This window comes from Cervus canadensis, chromosome 21 (genome assembly GCF_019320065.1).
Source record: "Cervus canadensis isolate Bull #8, Minnesota chromosome 21, ASM1932006v1, whole genome shotgun sequence".
Classification (NCBI taxonomy): Eukaryota; Metazoa; Chordata; class Mammalia; order Artiodactyla; family Cervidae; genus Cervus; species Cervus canadensis.
This window is the reverse complement of record NC_057406.1, coordinates 44,408,120-44,426,626: the sequence shown is the minus strand read 5'-3', so window position 1 is coordinate 44,426,626 and position 18,507 is coordinate 44,408,120. Positions and strand designations below refer to the sequence as shown.

General features: G+C 39.4%; 3 protein-coding genes across 4 annotated transcripts in view; 2 read left to right on the top strand and 1 right to left on the bottom strand.

Annotated features, from left to right (window-relative positions):
* CCDC38 (coiled-coil domain containing 38) overlaps nucleotides 1-1,952 on the top strand; it is a 35,804-nt gene extending 33,852 nt beyond the window's left edge. The window contains 1 exon segment of the mRNA XM_043440377.1: nucleotides 1,842-1,952. Within this exon segment, the coding sequence (XP_043296312.1) occupies nucleotides 1,842-1,952 (111 nt within the window).
* A 1,050-nt stretch (nucleotides 1,953-3,002) lies between these two features.
* SNRPF (small nuclear ribonucleoprotein polypeptide F) lies at nucleotides 3,003-10,635 on the bottom strand. Its single transcript, XM_043440376.1, has 4 exons — nucleotides 10,488-10,635; nucleotides 8,462-8,587; nucleotides 3,690-3,754; nucleotides 3,003-3,133 (listed from the first exon to the last, which is right to left on the bottom strand). The coding sequence occupies exons 1-4, from the start codon at nucleotides 10,488-10,490 to the stop codon at nucleotides 3,067-3,069; spliced, it is 261 nt and encodes an 86-aa protein (XP_043296311.1). The 5' UTR covers nucleotides 10,491-10,635; the 3' UTR covers nucleotides 3,003-3,066.
* Nucleotides 10,636-10,746: 111 nt separating this feature from the next.
* Nucleotides 10,747-18,507, top strand: part of NTN4 (netrin 4) — a 167,628-nt gene continuing 159,867 nt past the window's right edge. Inside the window, exons 1-3 of one of the 2 annotated variants that reach the window (XM_043440372.1) lie at nucleotides 10,747-10,936; nucleotides 11,947-12,128; nucleotides 18,222-18,285. The gene's annotated coding sequence lies outside the window, so the exon portion shown is untranslated. The remainder of the gene's footprint in view (nucleotides 10,937-11,946; nucleotides 12,129-18,221; nucleotides 18,286-18,507) is intronic. The other variant, XM_043440373.1, reaches the window with a different exon arrangement.

The following is an 18,507-nucleotide window of genomic DNA, read 5'->3' as shown; positions in this document are numbered from 1 at the left end:
TAAGTCTGCTGACAGTTTCAACTGATCTCTCTGGTTCCTTGTTATTTTTAGAATAATTCAAACTATTGGGTCTACAGTTCTCCATTAAACTCACTTTTTGGTAAAAGAAACTTCTCCCTCGCCTCTTTAGCTCCAGGTACATGAAACTAGAGAAATGCAAAAATAACAGTGGATTGTATATAACTGGATGGGTCTTTTAATTCTCACATCATGAAAATACTGAGATTTATAGCTGAAGTTAAAATAATTTACCGAGAGTCACTTCAGATTTAGCAGCAGAATCTAAGCAGAAGCCAAGGTTCTTATTTCAAGATAACCTGTTCAATAAGAAGTTTAGGATGGGGCAGCTTCCGAGTACATGTGGTCTATTACTCCCCCTGGGTATGAAGGGCATTTTGTTTTTATATGCCTCTCTTCCTCCTCTGAGTTTGAGTCTGAAATCATATTCCAGGGAAGCAATTTCATAGTTATCTGCAGAACTAATGTAGACGCTGATTCTAACCACAGTCATAGCTAACGCGTAGTGAATGCTTATTATGCTCCTCACAACCAGCCACTGAAGTACTTAGAAGTTGTGAAGTATGGTAACTGTTAATATTACTATGTTAAAAAAGTAATGATTTTTATTTAAGTGTTTATTTTTTAAAAGGATCTGTACTTACCTAGTTCAACTCTGCCTATGAAGATCTGACTTGGCCTCTTCTTCCAAGAGATAATTAGCCAGTTAACACCCTGCTACATGTATAAACTATTATTTACTCAGCCCACCAAGTTAAAGTGACCATTGATGAGTTTTATGACCTTTGTATCCCCAATGCCTGGCACACAATGGACAGTCAATAAATGCTTACTGAGTTAACAGATTAAAAATGAGAATGCAAACTGGGTCTGCAAGAAAACTGGAAAAAAAAATGCTGCTAAGTCAACAATATATGAAGACCTCTGAAAGAGGTTTTCACTCAGAACACTTCATTGCAGTTTTCTCAGGCAGAAATTAGTAACAAAGGTTATCAAAGGAGACTGGTGCAGGGTGGGGAGGTGGGGGAATCTGACATTAGAGAAGGAATTCAAGGATTCTGGTCCTCTAAGGACATTTTTGTTGTTATAATGCAGGGGGTGGGGATTGCCAGTGCTACTTAGTTCCCCGGAGCCAGGAATGTCACATATACTGCAATGCAGGGGTGGTCACACACAGGGCTGGTGCCTTTTCTGAGACACAATGGAGATGTCTCATCAGATTTCATGTCCAATACAATAGTTTTTTTATCCTTTTAATTTACACAAATTCAGATATAAAGGCAAAACAAAAATAAATAAAAGGGAGAGAAAAAATTCAAAGAGAAAAATTAGCATGACATAAGTTGAATATATGCCCCAGAGAGAATAAATAGGTATGATTCAGGGTGTCTCTAAGCCTCTCCTGGTTGGAACACCTCCAAAAGCCAGGATTTTAAATGCTAATAACTATTGCTCCGCAGAGGAAAGTACGACTCCTAGCCAGAGAAACTAGCTACTCCTCCTACTGGTGGTTACTGAGAAATGAAGTGTTGGCCTCAAACATGGCTTACCATATCTGAAACACAAGCTATATTTGATGACTATCTAAACCCTCCTATTTCCCCATAACACCTAACTGCTCTGTCTTCTGCATACCACGGTACTCCATTTGCTACGTAACTCTGCCTGCGTTTGGACATCCATTAGTCATCAATCTCTTTGTAAATGGATTATTTTAAACTATATTATTCTTTGGGAAAATCAAGTTAATAATTAGTATTCTGGGGTTATACTTCAATAGAAAACGGTTACATGAAAAACATTTTTTTCTTTTGTTTCAGCAGGGAAGACAACTTATCTACCGTTCAAAACCTCCATCTGGTAACAAACATGAACTACTTTTAGTCAAGGATACAAGAACGAAATCCCTGGAGGAAGAGTATTTTTTCACTTGAACAGAGGCAGTTAAGACATTTATTACCAGAATGCCTTAGGCATATTCTGTTGATTTTGCTTTTCAGTCATGGCAATATTCTGCCACACATACAGGCCTAACCAATTTCAGAAATCAGGCCCTTATTCTAAAAGACCCTTATGATTGGAAATGAGTTACATTATTTTGTTGAAGACTTTTATTATCCATATCCTAACCATTATTTTATATAGCTAAACATTTATACCTTCTGTTGTCCCAGTTGGGGATACACATCCACAGCTATTTCGTTAATGTGACTATATGGCAGGTGACCATTTAAGAGCAATAATGGCATTCTGACAACATGAGACTTTAAATAATTTTTTTTCAACTGATCCACAGCAAAATTCATAATATACATTTTATCACCATGAAGTATACACTTTAACAATGTACAACTCTAAAATACTGATTTTGAGGAGTTTAAAACTTAAATGAAAACCACTACATTATGTGGTCTGAACATAACCAACCTTGAGACTGATTTCTAATTCACATTAAGGTGTTCTGTTCAGAAAACTTAATTCTCTTAAGCGAACAAACCACAGGCCTTTAGCTTGCATTTGATGTCACAATTTCTGTTGTATTCTATACTCAAACCTATTTTAATTTTCAGGTGGTGTTTCAATTTTAGCTGTAATGTATACATCATTTAGCTTACACTGATATAGTGTTAACATATAATTTATTGACTACTGAGTAAAATAACACAATCTATATGAATTCTAAGAAAATATTTACCTTTATGTATGTCAAAAGTGGCTCAAAAATAACTTTAAAAGAAAGTTACTTTTAAAAGGTCTCAGTTAATATACAATTCCAAGGGCTGAAATCCACTTTCACAAACATTTATAAAGAATATAAATAAATTTCTCTCATAGAAAAAAAAATACAGCATTGGGTTTACATGAAAACAAACTTGAATAAAGTTTGGTGGCTTTTAAAGCATTAGTTCTGTGAATAATCTTTGAACTGTTTCATCTGAATATGCAAGTAAGTATCTGAACATGAATAGCCGCTCACAGTCAAATTGAAAACCAAACAGATTTTTATTGTCTACAAATATATATAAAAAAATCCCCCCCCTCAAAATGCTATTCTCTCATTTCCCCATCTTCTTCTTCTTCTTCAACACCCCTGATATAAAGGACATTATTACACCTGTAAACAGAAAGACACCATTTTGTTGTTTCAACAAGAAACCATGTAACACCTGAATTATTACTAGATTTTTTTCATTACAAAAATATTAACGCTAAAATTACAACACATCATTTATCTTTTAAAAAAATGATCTTTGGTTGTTATAGAGCACACGGTACTATTTTTATGCAATGTGGCTGTTAAAATGACTAGAATTTAGAGGTGTAAAGCTAGTTCTAGAAAGTAAAATACAAATACCTAACAGCTGACAGACCCACCCAAAATTCAAAATCAAGTTCTTGCAACTAAAACCACTGAAAAAGGCACAGTTAAGAGCTACAAAGTTTAACATCCACACTACAAAAACCTTAAGAATGAACAGCTCCGAAGTATTTAAATCTGCTTTGACAAGTTTAACAATTTCATGACTCTTGAAGTCTACTTGTAGCATTTTATTCTAAATTAATAGTAGTTAGAAAAAAATAAGTCTGAGATTGAGGCACTAATAGTTTATTTAAACATGTATTTCTAATGCTCATCACCAACTCCTTATATATACTACTGACATTGTTACCTTATTAAAACTTCACCCAGATGTCCAGACAATGCTCCATCTATGTATTCTTCTGTGTTTGCAAGCTTTAAATTAAATAAGAAGAAAATGTATTATCATACCAGAGGAAAACAGTATTATATACCTAACACTGGTGAGAGAACTTATTAACTGAGACCTTTCTGTACCAATGATGTATATTTATCTACAACAATTAGGTTAGCTTTCCAATACTACTGTAGTCCTTTTTTGATTTCATGTAAAACATTAAGTAAAGTTAACATTGATGGATGTAGAACTAATATATAATAAAGCTTGTTTCAACACAATTTTAAAAAATCTCTCAGTAATGTAATATTTCTATTAAACATTAACATGTCAGGAATTCTCCAATTTATGAATAAGCTTCAATAATTCAGTTCTAAAGGACTAGACAGTACCTTTTCTTGGGGTAACAACATTGTATCAATCATACTGAGGAACCCAATGGGTATAAAAGCTATGGTTAAAATGCCAAATACTCTTATATTATTCAACAACCAAACTAAAGAACTGAATAAGGATTTTAAAAAAATATGTGCTAACAAACAGGAAAAAAAAAAGTTCTTAAGAGGAGGTTAAATAATTAAGAGCAACCTTTATGGTTATTTTAGAGAACTCTATTATAATTTCTAACTTTACATCAAAATGTTAGCTTTCCTTCTACATATAGTTAATAAACTTTACTTGTGAATTAAAAAAAATTACAGTCAGTGCTACTGGGACTCAAAAAGCAAATGAACAGGAAAGGAAACAAGTAAATTTCCATCAAAAACTAGGTAAGTGGGCAAAGGGAAAGAAAAACAGGGATTAGAGAGGATGTTAGGTAAAGCATTTAAAACACGTTAATGAATCAATCATGCTACTGGATCCTGTTCCTTCTCCTAGGCAACAAAAATAACCTCGTAGAGGATATGGTTTTGCCTGAAATTACTGCCGACAGTTTTGTATGCAAAAGATCAACCAGCTTTTTTTAAAAAGTGATTATTTCCAGCAGATGTTCATCAACATTTAACTGGCTTCTAAATTATACAATGATGCTTCAAAGGCCTTCTACCACATTTTTTTTTAAATTGAACTATAGCTGATTTACATTACTATGCTAGTTTTGAGTGTACAGCAAGATGATTCAGTTACACAAACATTTTTCAGATTCTTTTCCGTTACAGGTTACTACAAAATACAGAGTCGTTTTAGTTCCCTGTGCTATACATAAAATCCTTGTTTATCTATTTTACATATTGTGGTGTGTATCTGTTAACCCCAAATTCCCAATGTATCCCTCTCCGTCCTTCCCTTTGGTAACCTAAGGTGTGTTTCCCCTGTCTCTGAGTCCCTTATGTAAACATGTTCATTTGTATCATTTTTTTATATTCTACATTTTCCTCTTTAAGACTTAACCCTGGGGTGCATGTATCTTTTTGAATTAGTTTTCTCTGGATATATGCCCAGGAGTGGGATTACTGGATCATATGGTAACTCTATATATTTTAGCTTTTTAAGGACCCTTCATACTATTCCCTAGAAGATGTGCCAATTTACATCCTGACCAACAGTTTAGGAAGCTTCCCTTTTCTCTACACCCTCTCCAGCATTTATCATTTGTAGACATTTACATGACGGCCATTCTGACTGGTATGAGGTGACACCTCATTGTAGTTCTGATTTGCATTCTCTAATAATTAGTGATGCTGAGCATCTTTTCATGTGCCTGTTAGCCATCTGTATGTTTTCTCTGGAGAAATGTCTAGGTCTTCTGCCAATTTTTTTTTTTTTTACATTGAGCTGTATGAGCTGTTTGTATATTATAACATTTTAAATAAAATCCAAAAGTCTTACTATCACTTAAAAGGCATTCCATGACTACCACTCCAACTTCTCTATCATACTTATTAACTCACTCTGCCCTGGCCTTCTTGCCAAGCCTTGAACAGAAAGAGCATGTTTCTGTCACACAGCCTTTGCAACTTTCTGTTCCCTCAAATTGGGATGCTCTTTCCCAAGAAAGGTCTTCCCTGATAGCTCAGTTGGGAAAGAATCCACCTGCAATGCAGGAGATCTCCGTTAGATTCCTGGATCGGGAAGATCTGCTAGAGAAAGAATAGGCTACCCACTCCAGTATTCTTGAGCTTCCCTTGTGGCTCAGTTGGTAAAGAATCCGCCTGCAATGTGGGAAACCTGGGTTGGGAAGATCCCCTGCAGAAGGGAAAGGCCACCCACTCCAGTATCTTGGACTAGAGAATTCCATGACCATGAAGTCCATGGGGTCGCAAGCAGTCAAACACGACTGAGCGACTTTCAGTTTCACCAGATAGTCTTCACTCACTCACTCAATTCTGGTCTCTGCTTAAATTTACTTCCTCAGAGAGGCTTTCCCTGGCTATCCCATCTAATACTGTACACTCCTGTCACACTATTCCATTTCTGCTTTCCTTTTCTTCAGAGCATCTACCATTACCTGATATCACACTATAAAACCATCTTCCATCACTAAAGCACAAACTTCGTGAGGACAGCAACTTTGTTTTGTTCACTGATATATTCAGTGTCAGTGAACAAACTCAAAAAAGCATCACTGATGTGGTTAGTTACTCAGAGATAACATTTCATAACTCTCTCCGGTTCACTAGAAAGCTACATTACTTCTAAAACCAAATATTTGGCAGGTATTTTTTTTTATTCCTTTCTTTTAATGAGATAGCATTCTTACAGCATAAAATTCTCTTCAAGTGTACAAGTCAGTGATTTTTAGTATATTCACAAACTTGTGTAATCACCACCATGTCTGCAACATTTTTAGCACAATGGGTCTAGTCTTCCAATTTTTCTATAGCCCTGGTAAACGATTACTGCTTAGGTAATTTTCCAGGAACTTCGGGCACCTGGGCATGGTCTGTTTGGGTGGTAAACTCTAGATTAAGGAAAATCTCAGCTTTGAGTCTATAAGTGCTCCTATTAGTATTCACTTAAAAACATAACCAGTATAGAATACACGGAGTCACGATTGGACTGACCACCTATCTGCTGCTGCTGCTGCTATGTCATTTCAGTCGTGTCCAACTCTGTGCGACCCCATAGACAGCAGCCCACCAGGCTCCCCCATCCCTGGGATTCTCCAGGCAAGAACAATGGAGTGGGTTGCCATTTCCTTCTCCAATGCATGAAAGTGAAAAGTGAAAGTGAAGTCGCTCAGTCGCGCCCGACTCTTTGCAACCCCATGGACTGCAGCCCACCAGGCTCCTCCGTCCATGGGATTTTCCAGGCAAGAGTACTGGAGTGGGTTGCCATTGCCTTCTCTGGACCACCTATCTAGGTACCCTTTAAAATTCATTCATCAGTCATTAATCAGTCACACAAATACCTGTGATTCAGGAAAATATAACCTCAAAATATTGTCTTCAAAAAAGTGGCTGGAAACTACTAGAATTAAGCAACAAAAAACAAACACCCCAATTTAAAAATGGCCAAAGGACATGAATAGGCATTTCCCTCAAGATATGTAAATAACCAGTAAGCACATAAATAGGTCTCAACATCATTAATCATTAAGGAAATACAAATCAAAATGAGATACTACTTGACATTATTAGGATGACTACTATTATAAAAACAGAAAACAAGTGTTGGTGAGGATATTAAGAAATTGGATCCCTCATCCATTGCTGGTGGAATGTAAAATGGTGCAGCTGCTATGGAAAAGTCTGGCAGTTCCTCAAAAAATTAAAGAATTACCATACTGAAAGTAGAGACTATTAACTGATACATGTGCACCTATGTTCACTGCATTATTCACAATAGTCAAAAGGTGGAAACAATTCAAATATTCAACAACAGAAGAATGAGTAAAATGAGGTATATACAGTAAACCCTTGAACAATAGAGGTTTGAACTGCATGGACAAGTTGATGCAGAACCGCGATATGGAGAACTAACTATGTACCCCAAGCGTCTGTGGAGTTCAGTATCCCCAGCAGGTCCTGGAACCAACGCCCCAAGATACTAAGGGACTGCTACACACAATGGAACATTACTTCAACCACAAAAAGGGATGCAATTCTGATACATGCTACAACATGGATGGACCCTGAAAATACCACGCTGAATGAAATAAGCCAGACACGAAAGGACAAATATTTTAAGATTCCACTTATATGAGGTATCTAGAATAAAGACAAAAAGTGTTTACCAGGAGGCAGAGGGAATGGGAAGTTCTTGTTTAATGGGCATAGAGTTTCACTTTGGGATGATGAAAAAGCTCTTGAAATGGATAATGGTGATGGATGCACAACAGTGTGAATGTAGTTAATGCCACTGAGTTGCACACTTGAAAATGATTAAAATGGTAAATTTTACATTATACATTTTAAAATCACAAATAAACACAAAGTGTAAAACCTGGCTGAAACATTTACAGTAGCTAATTTAACAGACGCATAGTCAGTTCATCAATTCCTTTGGTTGGTCTGTTTTCTCCCTCAAGAATTGATTTTATCAAATTACTTTGATGTTATACATTTAGCACTCATCAAAAGACTTCACTTGAAAAGTTTCTCTCAGAGCTAAGTGCTGCAAAAATGTGTGCTTTTTCTGTACACTCTAGTGTATCTGTCTTATTGCACTGTGAACCAAATGTCTGAGCTCTTACTTGTAAACACTAGGAGTGAAATCTGTGCCCCATCTCACACATAGTGATCCTCCCTGGCCTTATTCCTGAATTTTGCTTTATTTTTGTCAGTTATAACTCGTCAGCTCACCTGCATGTTCATATAGCCATCTACAGACACCAGGTAGCCTTTGTACTCCATTCCCCATTTAAGCTTCACCATTACCGGCTTTCCTGTTAATCCGTTGAGGAAAGGTTTGGGGTTGAGGGGCAAACTCTGCATAAAGAACAACAACAAAAAAAGAATCCAATTTGATTAATTCTCTTCTTTATTAAACCACCAATACTTTACGGTGTCCAAATGAAGCAAACTCTTGATTTCCTCTCACTTTATTACATAATTTTCACTTTTGTTGAAGAGCTTCAGAGAAATTAAAATACCTAGTCAGCCAATTTCATCTTCAACCCACCAAAACTTACAGAAGTATGCATTGTTGACTTAAGAAACACTGAATACCTAATATACATCACTCATTGTTCTAAGGCCACAAAGAATCAAAGGTAAAGGCAAAAATGGAAAAGAAAAAAGAGCAGATGACAGTCCCTGTTCTCATGAAGCCCACAGTGGGACGGTCAAAACACACAAATAGGCAATTATTTTGCAATGCAGTTAAGAGGAGGTATGCTGCGTACAAGGATACCAAACATCTGGGGTTAAAAGCAAAGGGAGGATTGCCTGAAATAAGTAGTGCCCTTGTTTTAAAGGATGAGAGATATTTCCGGAGGGAAAAGGGCTGATCTAGGCAGGGTGGGCTACCTATGTAAAAGGAGGAAATAGTGAATCAATAAGGTGATCTCTGGGACATAGGAGTTAGTTCTGTGTGAGGCCACAGGAGGCGGCAGGGGGCAGATCTCGCTCCACAGCTTTTCACTTCGAATTCCAGGAAATAGGATTGGCTCTTCTTTGACTTGCAGTGTCTCCTACCTATGGGCCATCCCTAAACTTGTTTACTCAGCAAACCAATAGTATCCCCAGTCAATTCAGACTTTATTCCCTTTCCTCATCTGCTCACTCATCAGCTCAAAGAAGGAAAAGAACCAAGAAACCTGGCTACTGAACTCCTCTTAGAATAAACATATTCGGGGTGATTTCAGGTGGGTCTCCAATTTTCACTCTTGTCTTTCTCCAACTTACCAGCCACAAGGCAAGTATTATTTTTATCTTATCTCTACTTCAAAACGCTTCAATGGCTTCCTAATGCACTTGGGAGTAGAATCCAGAACCCCTCATAAAGCCTAAGAAGCCAAGTGGCTATAGCCTGCTCTCAATTCTTTCAGCTGGTCAGGTTTTCCTCTCGGTTTAGAGCCTGTGCTCCTGATCCCTAAGCTGGGCGTTCATACACTTCTTCCTGCTCTTTAAGGAGCTGTATTCTCATAATGCTTAGGTTTCAGGTTAAATCCCTCCTCCAAGAGCTGCACACCGTAACCACCCTTCTGATGTACCACGGCAGCCCTTCACAGCACCCTGATTGCGCCCTTCTCAGCACTTAACATTACTTGCAAGTACACATTTATCATTATTTGATTAACGTCTTTCTCCCATACCGACTGAATTAACCTAGGGCACGGTCCGCATCAATACTTTTCACCCTACATTCCAAGCCTATATTACTAGAACTATATATTTCTATATTCCTAGAACTAATTTCACCCTACATTCCTAGAACTTTCACCGGGCCCAGGCCCTGGTAGGTAGCATGCGCTCAGTAAACATTTACTAAATGAACAAATTCATTTGAGAATACTCAAAGGCTGGGCTCAGTATTCCAAAAGGCTGTGGGGCCTCCCAACATCACTGGACGAAACAGGATTTTGGAGTGCGTAAAGTGGGACGTGAAAAGTCGCTTTATCTTTACCCCGACCCCGGGCCCCAGGCAGCAAAACCACCTCAGGCTCAGATTCAAACGAAGAGGAAGGAGGCAGGAGCACTCCTAGGGAGCGAAAGACAGGGCTTCGGAAGGAGGGCGCGCCTCAGACAACCAGGGCGTGGAGAAAGAGCCGGCCACCCGGCCCGCGGCGCCTCACGCGGATGAATGGGAAGCGCGCGAAACCACCGCCAGCCCCGGCGAGCCTCCCTCTCTCTCACACGCAACTCCGGTCGTTCTCTTTCTCCTTACCATCGCGACTACTGCAGCAGGAGTGGGGAAACGCTGTAGGCTACTCGCCGCCGACGCAACTGTCGTGAGACCCTCGAAACTGAGGTAGCCACACACGGCTTTAAGAGAAATGGCCGCCAAATAGCAGCATGACCTTTCACCTCAGACTACCGCTCTTCTGGCTTCTGTGATTGGACCCAAAGAGATGCAAGCTGATTGGAGAAAGTGGCTGGCCTGTCTCCTGGCAACCATAGGCGCCAACGGGTGCGTACCTTCCCGGTAGCGAGCGGCCATTGGAAAGCAAGCTAGTTCGCTCTGCCGGAAGAATGAGTACCTGCGACGCAGCAAAGGCAGGGAGACGCTCATCTTGCCTCGAGGGTTTGTTGCGGACCCTGTAGAGGGATCGTGATTTCTCGCCAGCTTGGCCAGCGGGAGTTTCCTTGGTGGCTCAGACGGTGAACAGCCTACCTGTAAGTGCGGGAGACCGTGGTTCCATCCCGGGTTTGGGAAGATCCTCTGCAGAAGGAAATGGCAACCTACTCCAGTATTCTGCCTGGAAAATCCCATGGACGGAGCAGCCTGGCGGGCTACAGCCCATGGGGTCGCAAAGACTCTGACACGACTAAGCGACTTCACGTTCTACTTTCTACTTCTAGCTGGTGGGGGGTCTCCTTAGTCCTTGTACACCTGGGAGAACGAGTTTGGGTCTCTGGAGTTAGAAGCAAGGCTGGATAGACTTAAGGGAGCTGAAACTCAGAGAAGATCAAGTACAGAATATATTTCAGATGAAGTCTAGAATATGGCGTGGTGGTCTTCCCGCACATCTCTTTCTTCTGCCTTGGGGGCAGAGGCCCGCAACAGTCTTTATACTGCCTTTATAGTTGAGTTGGAGGATGTTCATGCTATCGCGGATGAATCCTTTTCATAAAAACAGTGGAATTGTTGGGTCATCTGGTAATTCTGTACTTGAATTTTTGTACCAGTCTGCTTTCCCCAATGCATGCACCATTTTATGTTCCCACTAGCAATGTGTGAGATTTCTAACTTAACTATCTCACCAACACTTAACATTAAAAAATATTATCATAGTTATCCCGTGTGCTAAGTCACTTCGGTTGTGTCCAACTCTTGGGACCCCAAGGACAGTAGCCCTCCAGGTTCTTTTGTACATGGGATTTTCCAGGCAAGAATACTGAAGTGGGTTGCTGTTTTCCTTCTCCAATAGTTATCCGAGTAATCCTACTAATAAGCCATCTCATTGTGGCTTTGATTTGCATTTCCCTAGTGACTGATGATGTTGAGCATCTTTTCATGTGCTTATTGGCTTCTTGTATATTTTTGGATAAATGTCTGTCCAAGTTTTATGTTCTATTTCTGGAATCCTTGAATGAATTGTCTAATTTAAAATCAGACTAAGTTTTTTAAAATAAAAGGAAAAATCATTTAATTATTCTGGGTATCATTTTCTTCATTTATACAGTTTTGGACTAGATCAGTTTTCAACCTCACTACTGCTGACATTTTCGGCCAAACAGTTCTTGCTGTGGGGCCTGCCCTTTGATTGTAGAATGAATGGATCGCAGCAGCATCCTCAGCCTCTACCAGCTAGATGCCACGTGCAACCCCATCCCTCCAAGCTGTCGCAACCAAGAATATCTCCAGGTATTGCCCAGCATCCTCTGGGTGGCACAGTTGTCCCCCATTGAAAACTTCTGGATTAGATCAATGGTTTACGAACATAGGCCACAGACTTGGCTTACTTAGCAGGTAGTATTAAGGCTTTGCAAACTAATTTTTATTAATTAATTAATTAATTAATTAATTATTTTTTTAAAAAATTTATTTATTTATTTTTTTGTCATACATTGATATGAATCAGCCATAGATTTACACGTATTATTTAAAAGTAAACAAAACAACTAACAAATGGTACATTTAATCAGATCAGTCAGTTCACTCGCTTAGTCATGTCCGACTCTTTGTGACTGCATGGACTGCAGCACGCAAGGCCTCCCTGTCCAACACCAACTCCTGGAGCTTACTCAAACTCGTGTCCATTGAGTTAGTGATGCCATCCAACCATCTCATCCTCTGTCATCCCCTTCTCCCGCCTTCAATCTTGCCCAGCATCAGGGTCTTTTCAGATGAGTCAGTTCTTCATATCAGGTGGCCAGAGTATTGGAGTTTCAGCTTCAGCATCAGTCCTTCCAATGAACACCCAGGACTGATCTCCTTTAGGATGGACTGGTTGGATCTCCTTGCAGTCCAAGGGACTCTCAAGAGTCTTCTCCAACACCACAGTTCAAAAGCATCAATTTTTTGGCACTCAGCTTTCATTATAGTCCAACTCTCACATGCATATATGACTACTGGAAAAACCGTAGCCTTGACTAGATGGACCTTTGTTGGCAAAGTAATGTCTCTGCTTTTTAATATGCTGTCTAGGTTGGTCATACCTTTTCTTCCAATGAGCAAGCATCTTAATTTCATGGCTGCAATCACCATCTGCAGTGAGTTTGGAGCCCCCCCAAAATAAAGTCTGTTACTGTTTCCACTGTTTCCCCATCTTTTTGCCATGAAGTGATGGGACCAGATGCCATGATCTTAGTTTTCTAAATGTTGAGTTTTAAGCCAACTTTTTCACTCTCTTCTTTTACTTTCATCAAGAGGCTTTTTAGTTCTTCTTCACTTTCTGCCATAAGGGTGGTGTCATCTGCGTATCTGAGGTTATTGATATTTCTCCCGACAGTCTTTCTTCCAGCTTGTGCTTCATCCACCCCAGCATTTCTCATGATGTACTCTGCATATAAGTTAAATAAGCAGGGTGACAATATACAGCCTTGACGTACTCCTTTCCCGATTTGGAACCAGTCTGTTGTTCCATGTCCAGTCCTAACTGTTGCTTCCTGACCTGCATACAGCTTTCTCAGGAGGCAGGTCGGGTGGTCTGGTATTCCCAGCTCTTTAAGAATTTTCCACAGTTTGTTGTGATGCACACAGTCAAAGGCTTTGACGTAGTCAATAAAGCAGAAGTAGATATTTTTCTGGAACTCTCTTGCTTTTTCGATGATCCATTTGCATATCTGCATAGAGTCTCTATTAAATGTGCTGACCTTTTTTTTTTGCCACAGGACTGGAAAAGGTCAGTATGTTTAATAGAGACTGTATAAGACTGATGAAAACTTGATGCTCCTTTGGTTTTTATTAGAATGAAATCAACTAAAAATATAAATACTAGTTAATAATCATGGATCAGAAGCTCAACTGGCATTTATAGATGTAACTGGTTTATAAAAATGGGCAAGTAAATTGTCAATAAATGATGGTTTTTAGTTTCACGAATTATAGATTCAATTTGGGGGAAAGGTAGAGAGTAAAACCCTTTAGAGGTGGTGCAGTTGTAAGGAATCAGTCTGCCAATGTAGGACTTGCAGGAGACATGCGTTCAGCCCCTGGATCGGGAAGATTGCCTGGAGAAGGAAATGGCAACCCACTCCAGCATTCTTGCCTGGGAAATCCCATGGACAGAAGAGCCTGGTGGGTTACAGTCCACGGGGTCACAAACAGTAGGATATGACTGAGCAACTGAGCATGTATGTAGAGGTGAAAAGACTAGGAACCCCTCAACCAGATGACCAGCTTCAAATATAGACTTTAAACTCAGTTGGATTCCTTGCTGTACTTCCACAGGTGGCAGTGGTGAATTTTGAGTAAAATTTCTAATCATCAGGCACTTGGAAGTTTATCTGTACAAGAGTGGGCTTCACTGTTCTCAAAACACAAAACCAAACCACATGGACCTTCTCCCCACAGTCTCCTGTGCTGTCAGCCTCCTGCCTCTCTCCTCCAGTGTTTCCAATGAATCAAACTGCTAAATTTTTTATTTTTTATTTTTTATTTTTTGCATCATCCCCCATTGGGGCCCAGGGATTGAACACTTCCCCTTGCATTTGAAGTGCAGAGTCTTTACTGGACTACCAGGGAAGTCCCTCAATGTAAAAAAAATACATTTGTTATTCTACTTTTCATCTGTTACCCACCCTCTTGGATTCCAAGGTGGCTCAGGCAGTAAAGAATCTGCCTAGGGTGCAGGAGACTGGGTTTGATCCCTGGGTCAGGAAGATCCCGTGGAGAGGGAAATGGCTACCCACTCCAGTATTCTTACCTGGAGAATACCATGGACAGAGAAGTCAGAGGGGCTACAGTTCATAGGGTTGCAAAGAATTGGACACGACTGAGCAACAAGCACTTCACTTCAAATTTCCTTTGGTTCCAGGTAAACAAAAATTCAGGTTACTGATAAATGTTGACAGAGTGCAATGAGACCAACAAGAGTGTCTACTGACCATCCCTTGGCTCTGTCTGGGTTGCTTGGTAATAAGCTTGCTGGGCTTGGTGTCTCCTGGCTATCTCTACAAAGGTTCCAAGTGCTAAGTGTTCCCAGCACTGGTAGGGAATAGCCCTGAGCAGCTGACAACCAAGCTGAAAGACCACTTTCCTCTACATGCAGGGCTCTTCTGACAAGGAAGGGGCAGGCAAGTTTGCTCTTCTGGAGCACAGTCCTTGAAGTGTCTGGCCACATCAAGCCCACAAGTATTGGTCCATGGAATGCCATGGAATGGACCGTGGAAGGGTCAGGTCACTGACCCTTCTGCCTGCAGAGTCCTGCCTTCACTGGCCCTAGTCCGTCACTCAATCAGATGACACCCAAGGCAGAGCTTCACTTTGCCAGTATTGACTGAATGAATAAAACACATGGAAGAAAATGACGACCGGACTCGCTGTGATCTAGATTATCTTACAGACATGCCATAGAGTAGAATTGTACGTGAGGAAGGGAATAAAACCTTGAAACTGTAGTCTGAATGCTTGTTCTCTTCTTCCCAGTTGGGAGTTCCACTGCAGATGCTACTTTTGTTAAGCAAAAGGTGTGGCTGCTCTTTCTAGTCTTACTTTAGGTTGATGCTTTCAGAGAAGGGAAACCTTGCAATGGTGACCAGGTTTGTGGCTTTTTTTTTGGTTCCACCTATAATAAATTAGGGCTTCCCAGGTGGCACTACTGGTAAAGAATCTGTAATGCAGAAGACTCAGGTTCAATCCCTGGGTTGGGAGGATCCCTTGGAGTAGGAAATGGCAACCCTCTCCAGTATTCTTATCTGGAAAATTCCATGGGCAGAGGAGCCTGGAGGGCCACTACAGTCCATGGGGTCACAGAGAGTCAGATATAGCTAGGCAGCAGCAGCAGCACTTACATAATTGTAAGCTTCTTTCTAGCCCTTAGGACATCAATTAATTAATCACATTCATGGAAAGGAAATTATTATTTTTATTTTGAAATAATTTCAAATGAAACATTGCAAGCACAGCACATTAACTTTATTTTTCCTGAATCATTTGCTAGTAAGTTGCCAACATGATGCTCTATCACACCAAATACTTTAGTGTATATTTCCTACAAATAAGGAGTAAGAACAATACTGTAGTCTGATGTAGTACATATTTTTAGTGTAGCTAAGAGTTTTGCCTATTTATCTCCTAGGGAATTAGAAGTTTTAGCATTGAAATTAATTCCCATGGGTTAAAGCAAGCACGGTAAAACTTTATTTAGGTCAGGTGGCCAATAGAAAAAGATACAAATTTAGAGTGATATCGAGTTAAAAAATCTAGTTTTGAAAATATTTTAAGAGAGAGAAAATATAAATCAGTGAAGCTCAGTTTAAGATAATGTAACAGAAAATAAATATTAAGGAATATATTGATAATCTGTTATGATCAGTTATCTCCTCTTTTTCTCCCATCTTTTCTTTTCCCTTTTCTTCAATAAGTATCTATTTATCACTGACTCTGTTACAGGTTCTGGAGATCCAAAGATTAACAAATAGAAGCTGGGTTCCTGCCTGCTTGGACCTAGTTGGACCCAGTTAGTGAAACAAAGAAGAAAAAAACTTTTAAGACAAAGGAAGGCAGAGAGAAAAATAGCAAAGTACTAGGGATTAAGCAACATCTCTTATTTTTTTCCTACCTTTGTCCTATTCAAGTCTTTTTATAGTTTTTCCTTGCTGTGATCTGTCTTCTTTCAATTTCTCATAAAACTCATTTGCGATAATCATCAAAGGGTTCTACTTGATATTATAGCAAATTAACCATTTATAACATTTTCCAAGATGATACTCAAAAACTTCTAGAAAAAGAGAAAACAGTAACTTTACAGAAATCTGGCAAACACTGCCTTAACAAAGTAACAAAGGTCAAGATGACCACTGATATCCATGGGCGTCATGTTAATTTGACAAATGTGTGTTCTCTACTTTGCCTGTTAATGATAAATGAGCCATCTTGAAGTCAAAGGAAGTCTTGTGCACAAAGGGAATTCTGAAAGTGTTGGGGTTCTCAAGTGTTACTCACTTTCTTCTTTAACCTATCCTCACCCATCCTTGTTCTCCGCTGAGACTGTCTTTTCCCCTTTGAGCTTAAGTGCATTTGGCCTGTCAGTCAGGGCCACTTCCATTGCCATCAGGCTTAACAAAAGTTGCTATAAAACTGCTTTTATTGAAGTGTCAGAATATTACAAAATACAGAAGAAGGGCAGAAAACAATATGGCAACATGAAACATACTCCATCTCCGTTTTTAGCACATTCTAACATTTGTCATATTTGTTTCCCACCCCACCCCACACTCTAAGACATAGAAGTTCCATTCCTTCATCTTATTTTACACCTCCCCACCACAATTCCAGTTTCCCCTTTGAGAGGAACTGCAGGCTGCTTACCTAGATCTGAAAATGACTATGCCCATCTTCAGCTTTTCTAGACCTTCTCATCTTCAGTTTTTCCAGAAATTGCCAAACGTTCTTCAAAGTGGATGTGTATTAGGGTTCTTCAGAGAAACAGAACCAAGAGGTTCTGTGTGTATACACACAGACACATAAACACACAGAGATTATACACACACATACATACAATATGGAGTGAGAGGCAGAGAGACGGGCAGAGATTTCATGAAACTGGCTAGCAAGGTTATGGGCCAAGCCCAAAATCTGTGGGGCAAACTTGCAGACGTACAGATTCAGGTGGGAGCTGACACTATTGGTTTGAGCCTGAAATCTGCAGAGCAGTTCAGTAACTGAAAATATAGTCAGGGCAGTCTTGGGGCAGAATCACTTTTTTGAGAAACCTCAGTCTTTGCTTTTAATTCCTTCAGCTGATAGGGTAAAGCCCACCCGCGTTCCACAGGGTAACCTGTTTTACTCAAGGTCTACTGATTTAAATGTCAATCTCATCTAAAAATATATTGTTACTTTCATAGCAACATCTAGACTGGTGTTCAACCAAGCAATCAGATAACATAACCTGGTCAAGATGACACATCAAATTAACCATTACAGGGTTGTTTCAGTTTACACTTCTACCAACGCCTTTTGTGAGTTCACAGTGTTACCAACTCTTGTAATTTTGTCAACTTGTTTAGTGTGAATTAATATTTCATATTAATTTGTATTTCCATGGCTACTAGAGAACTGAACATATTTTTTTTTTTTTGAACATATTTTTTATGTCTTTTGCTTATTGCTTTTTTCTTCTTTCTTTTCCATACAGCCCACGTGTTAAGTTGTCTTACATTTGGTCTTTGTCCAAGTTCCTCTGTTGTGTCCTATCTTTGTCAAGATTTTGGTTGCATGTAACTGAAACTAGCCTAAGGGGGGGGCGGGGAAACAATCTAATTATAGTTTCTGTTTTCATTTTTGTTTCAACAGTGTGCATGTTGGTGAGGAAACTGTTGTTTGGAATCATTCACTAGTGGATGAAAGAAATTTGGAAGTAAGTCAAGAGAGAACAAAATATGATTTGATAGAAGGAGGTAAAGTTGTTTGCTTTATTAACGTCACTTTACCGGGTGCAGAGTCTTTCAGTCTTCCTAGAAGTACTGAAATGTATTCCTTATAAAAGGACACTCAGTGATTTAAAGCTCTCTGTCTCAGAACTATTGATTTATTGATGTTTTTGTTGTAGTAAAATATACATAACATAAAATTTACCATG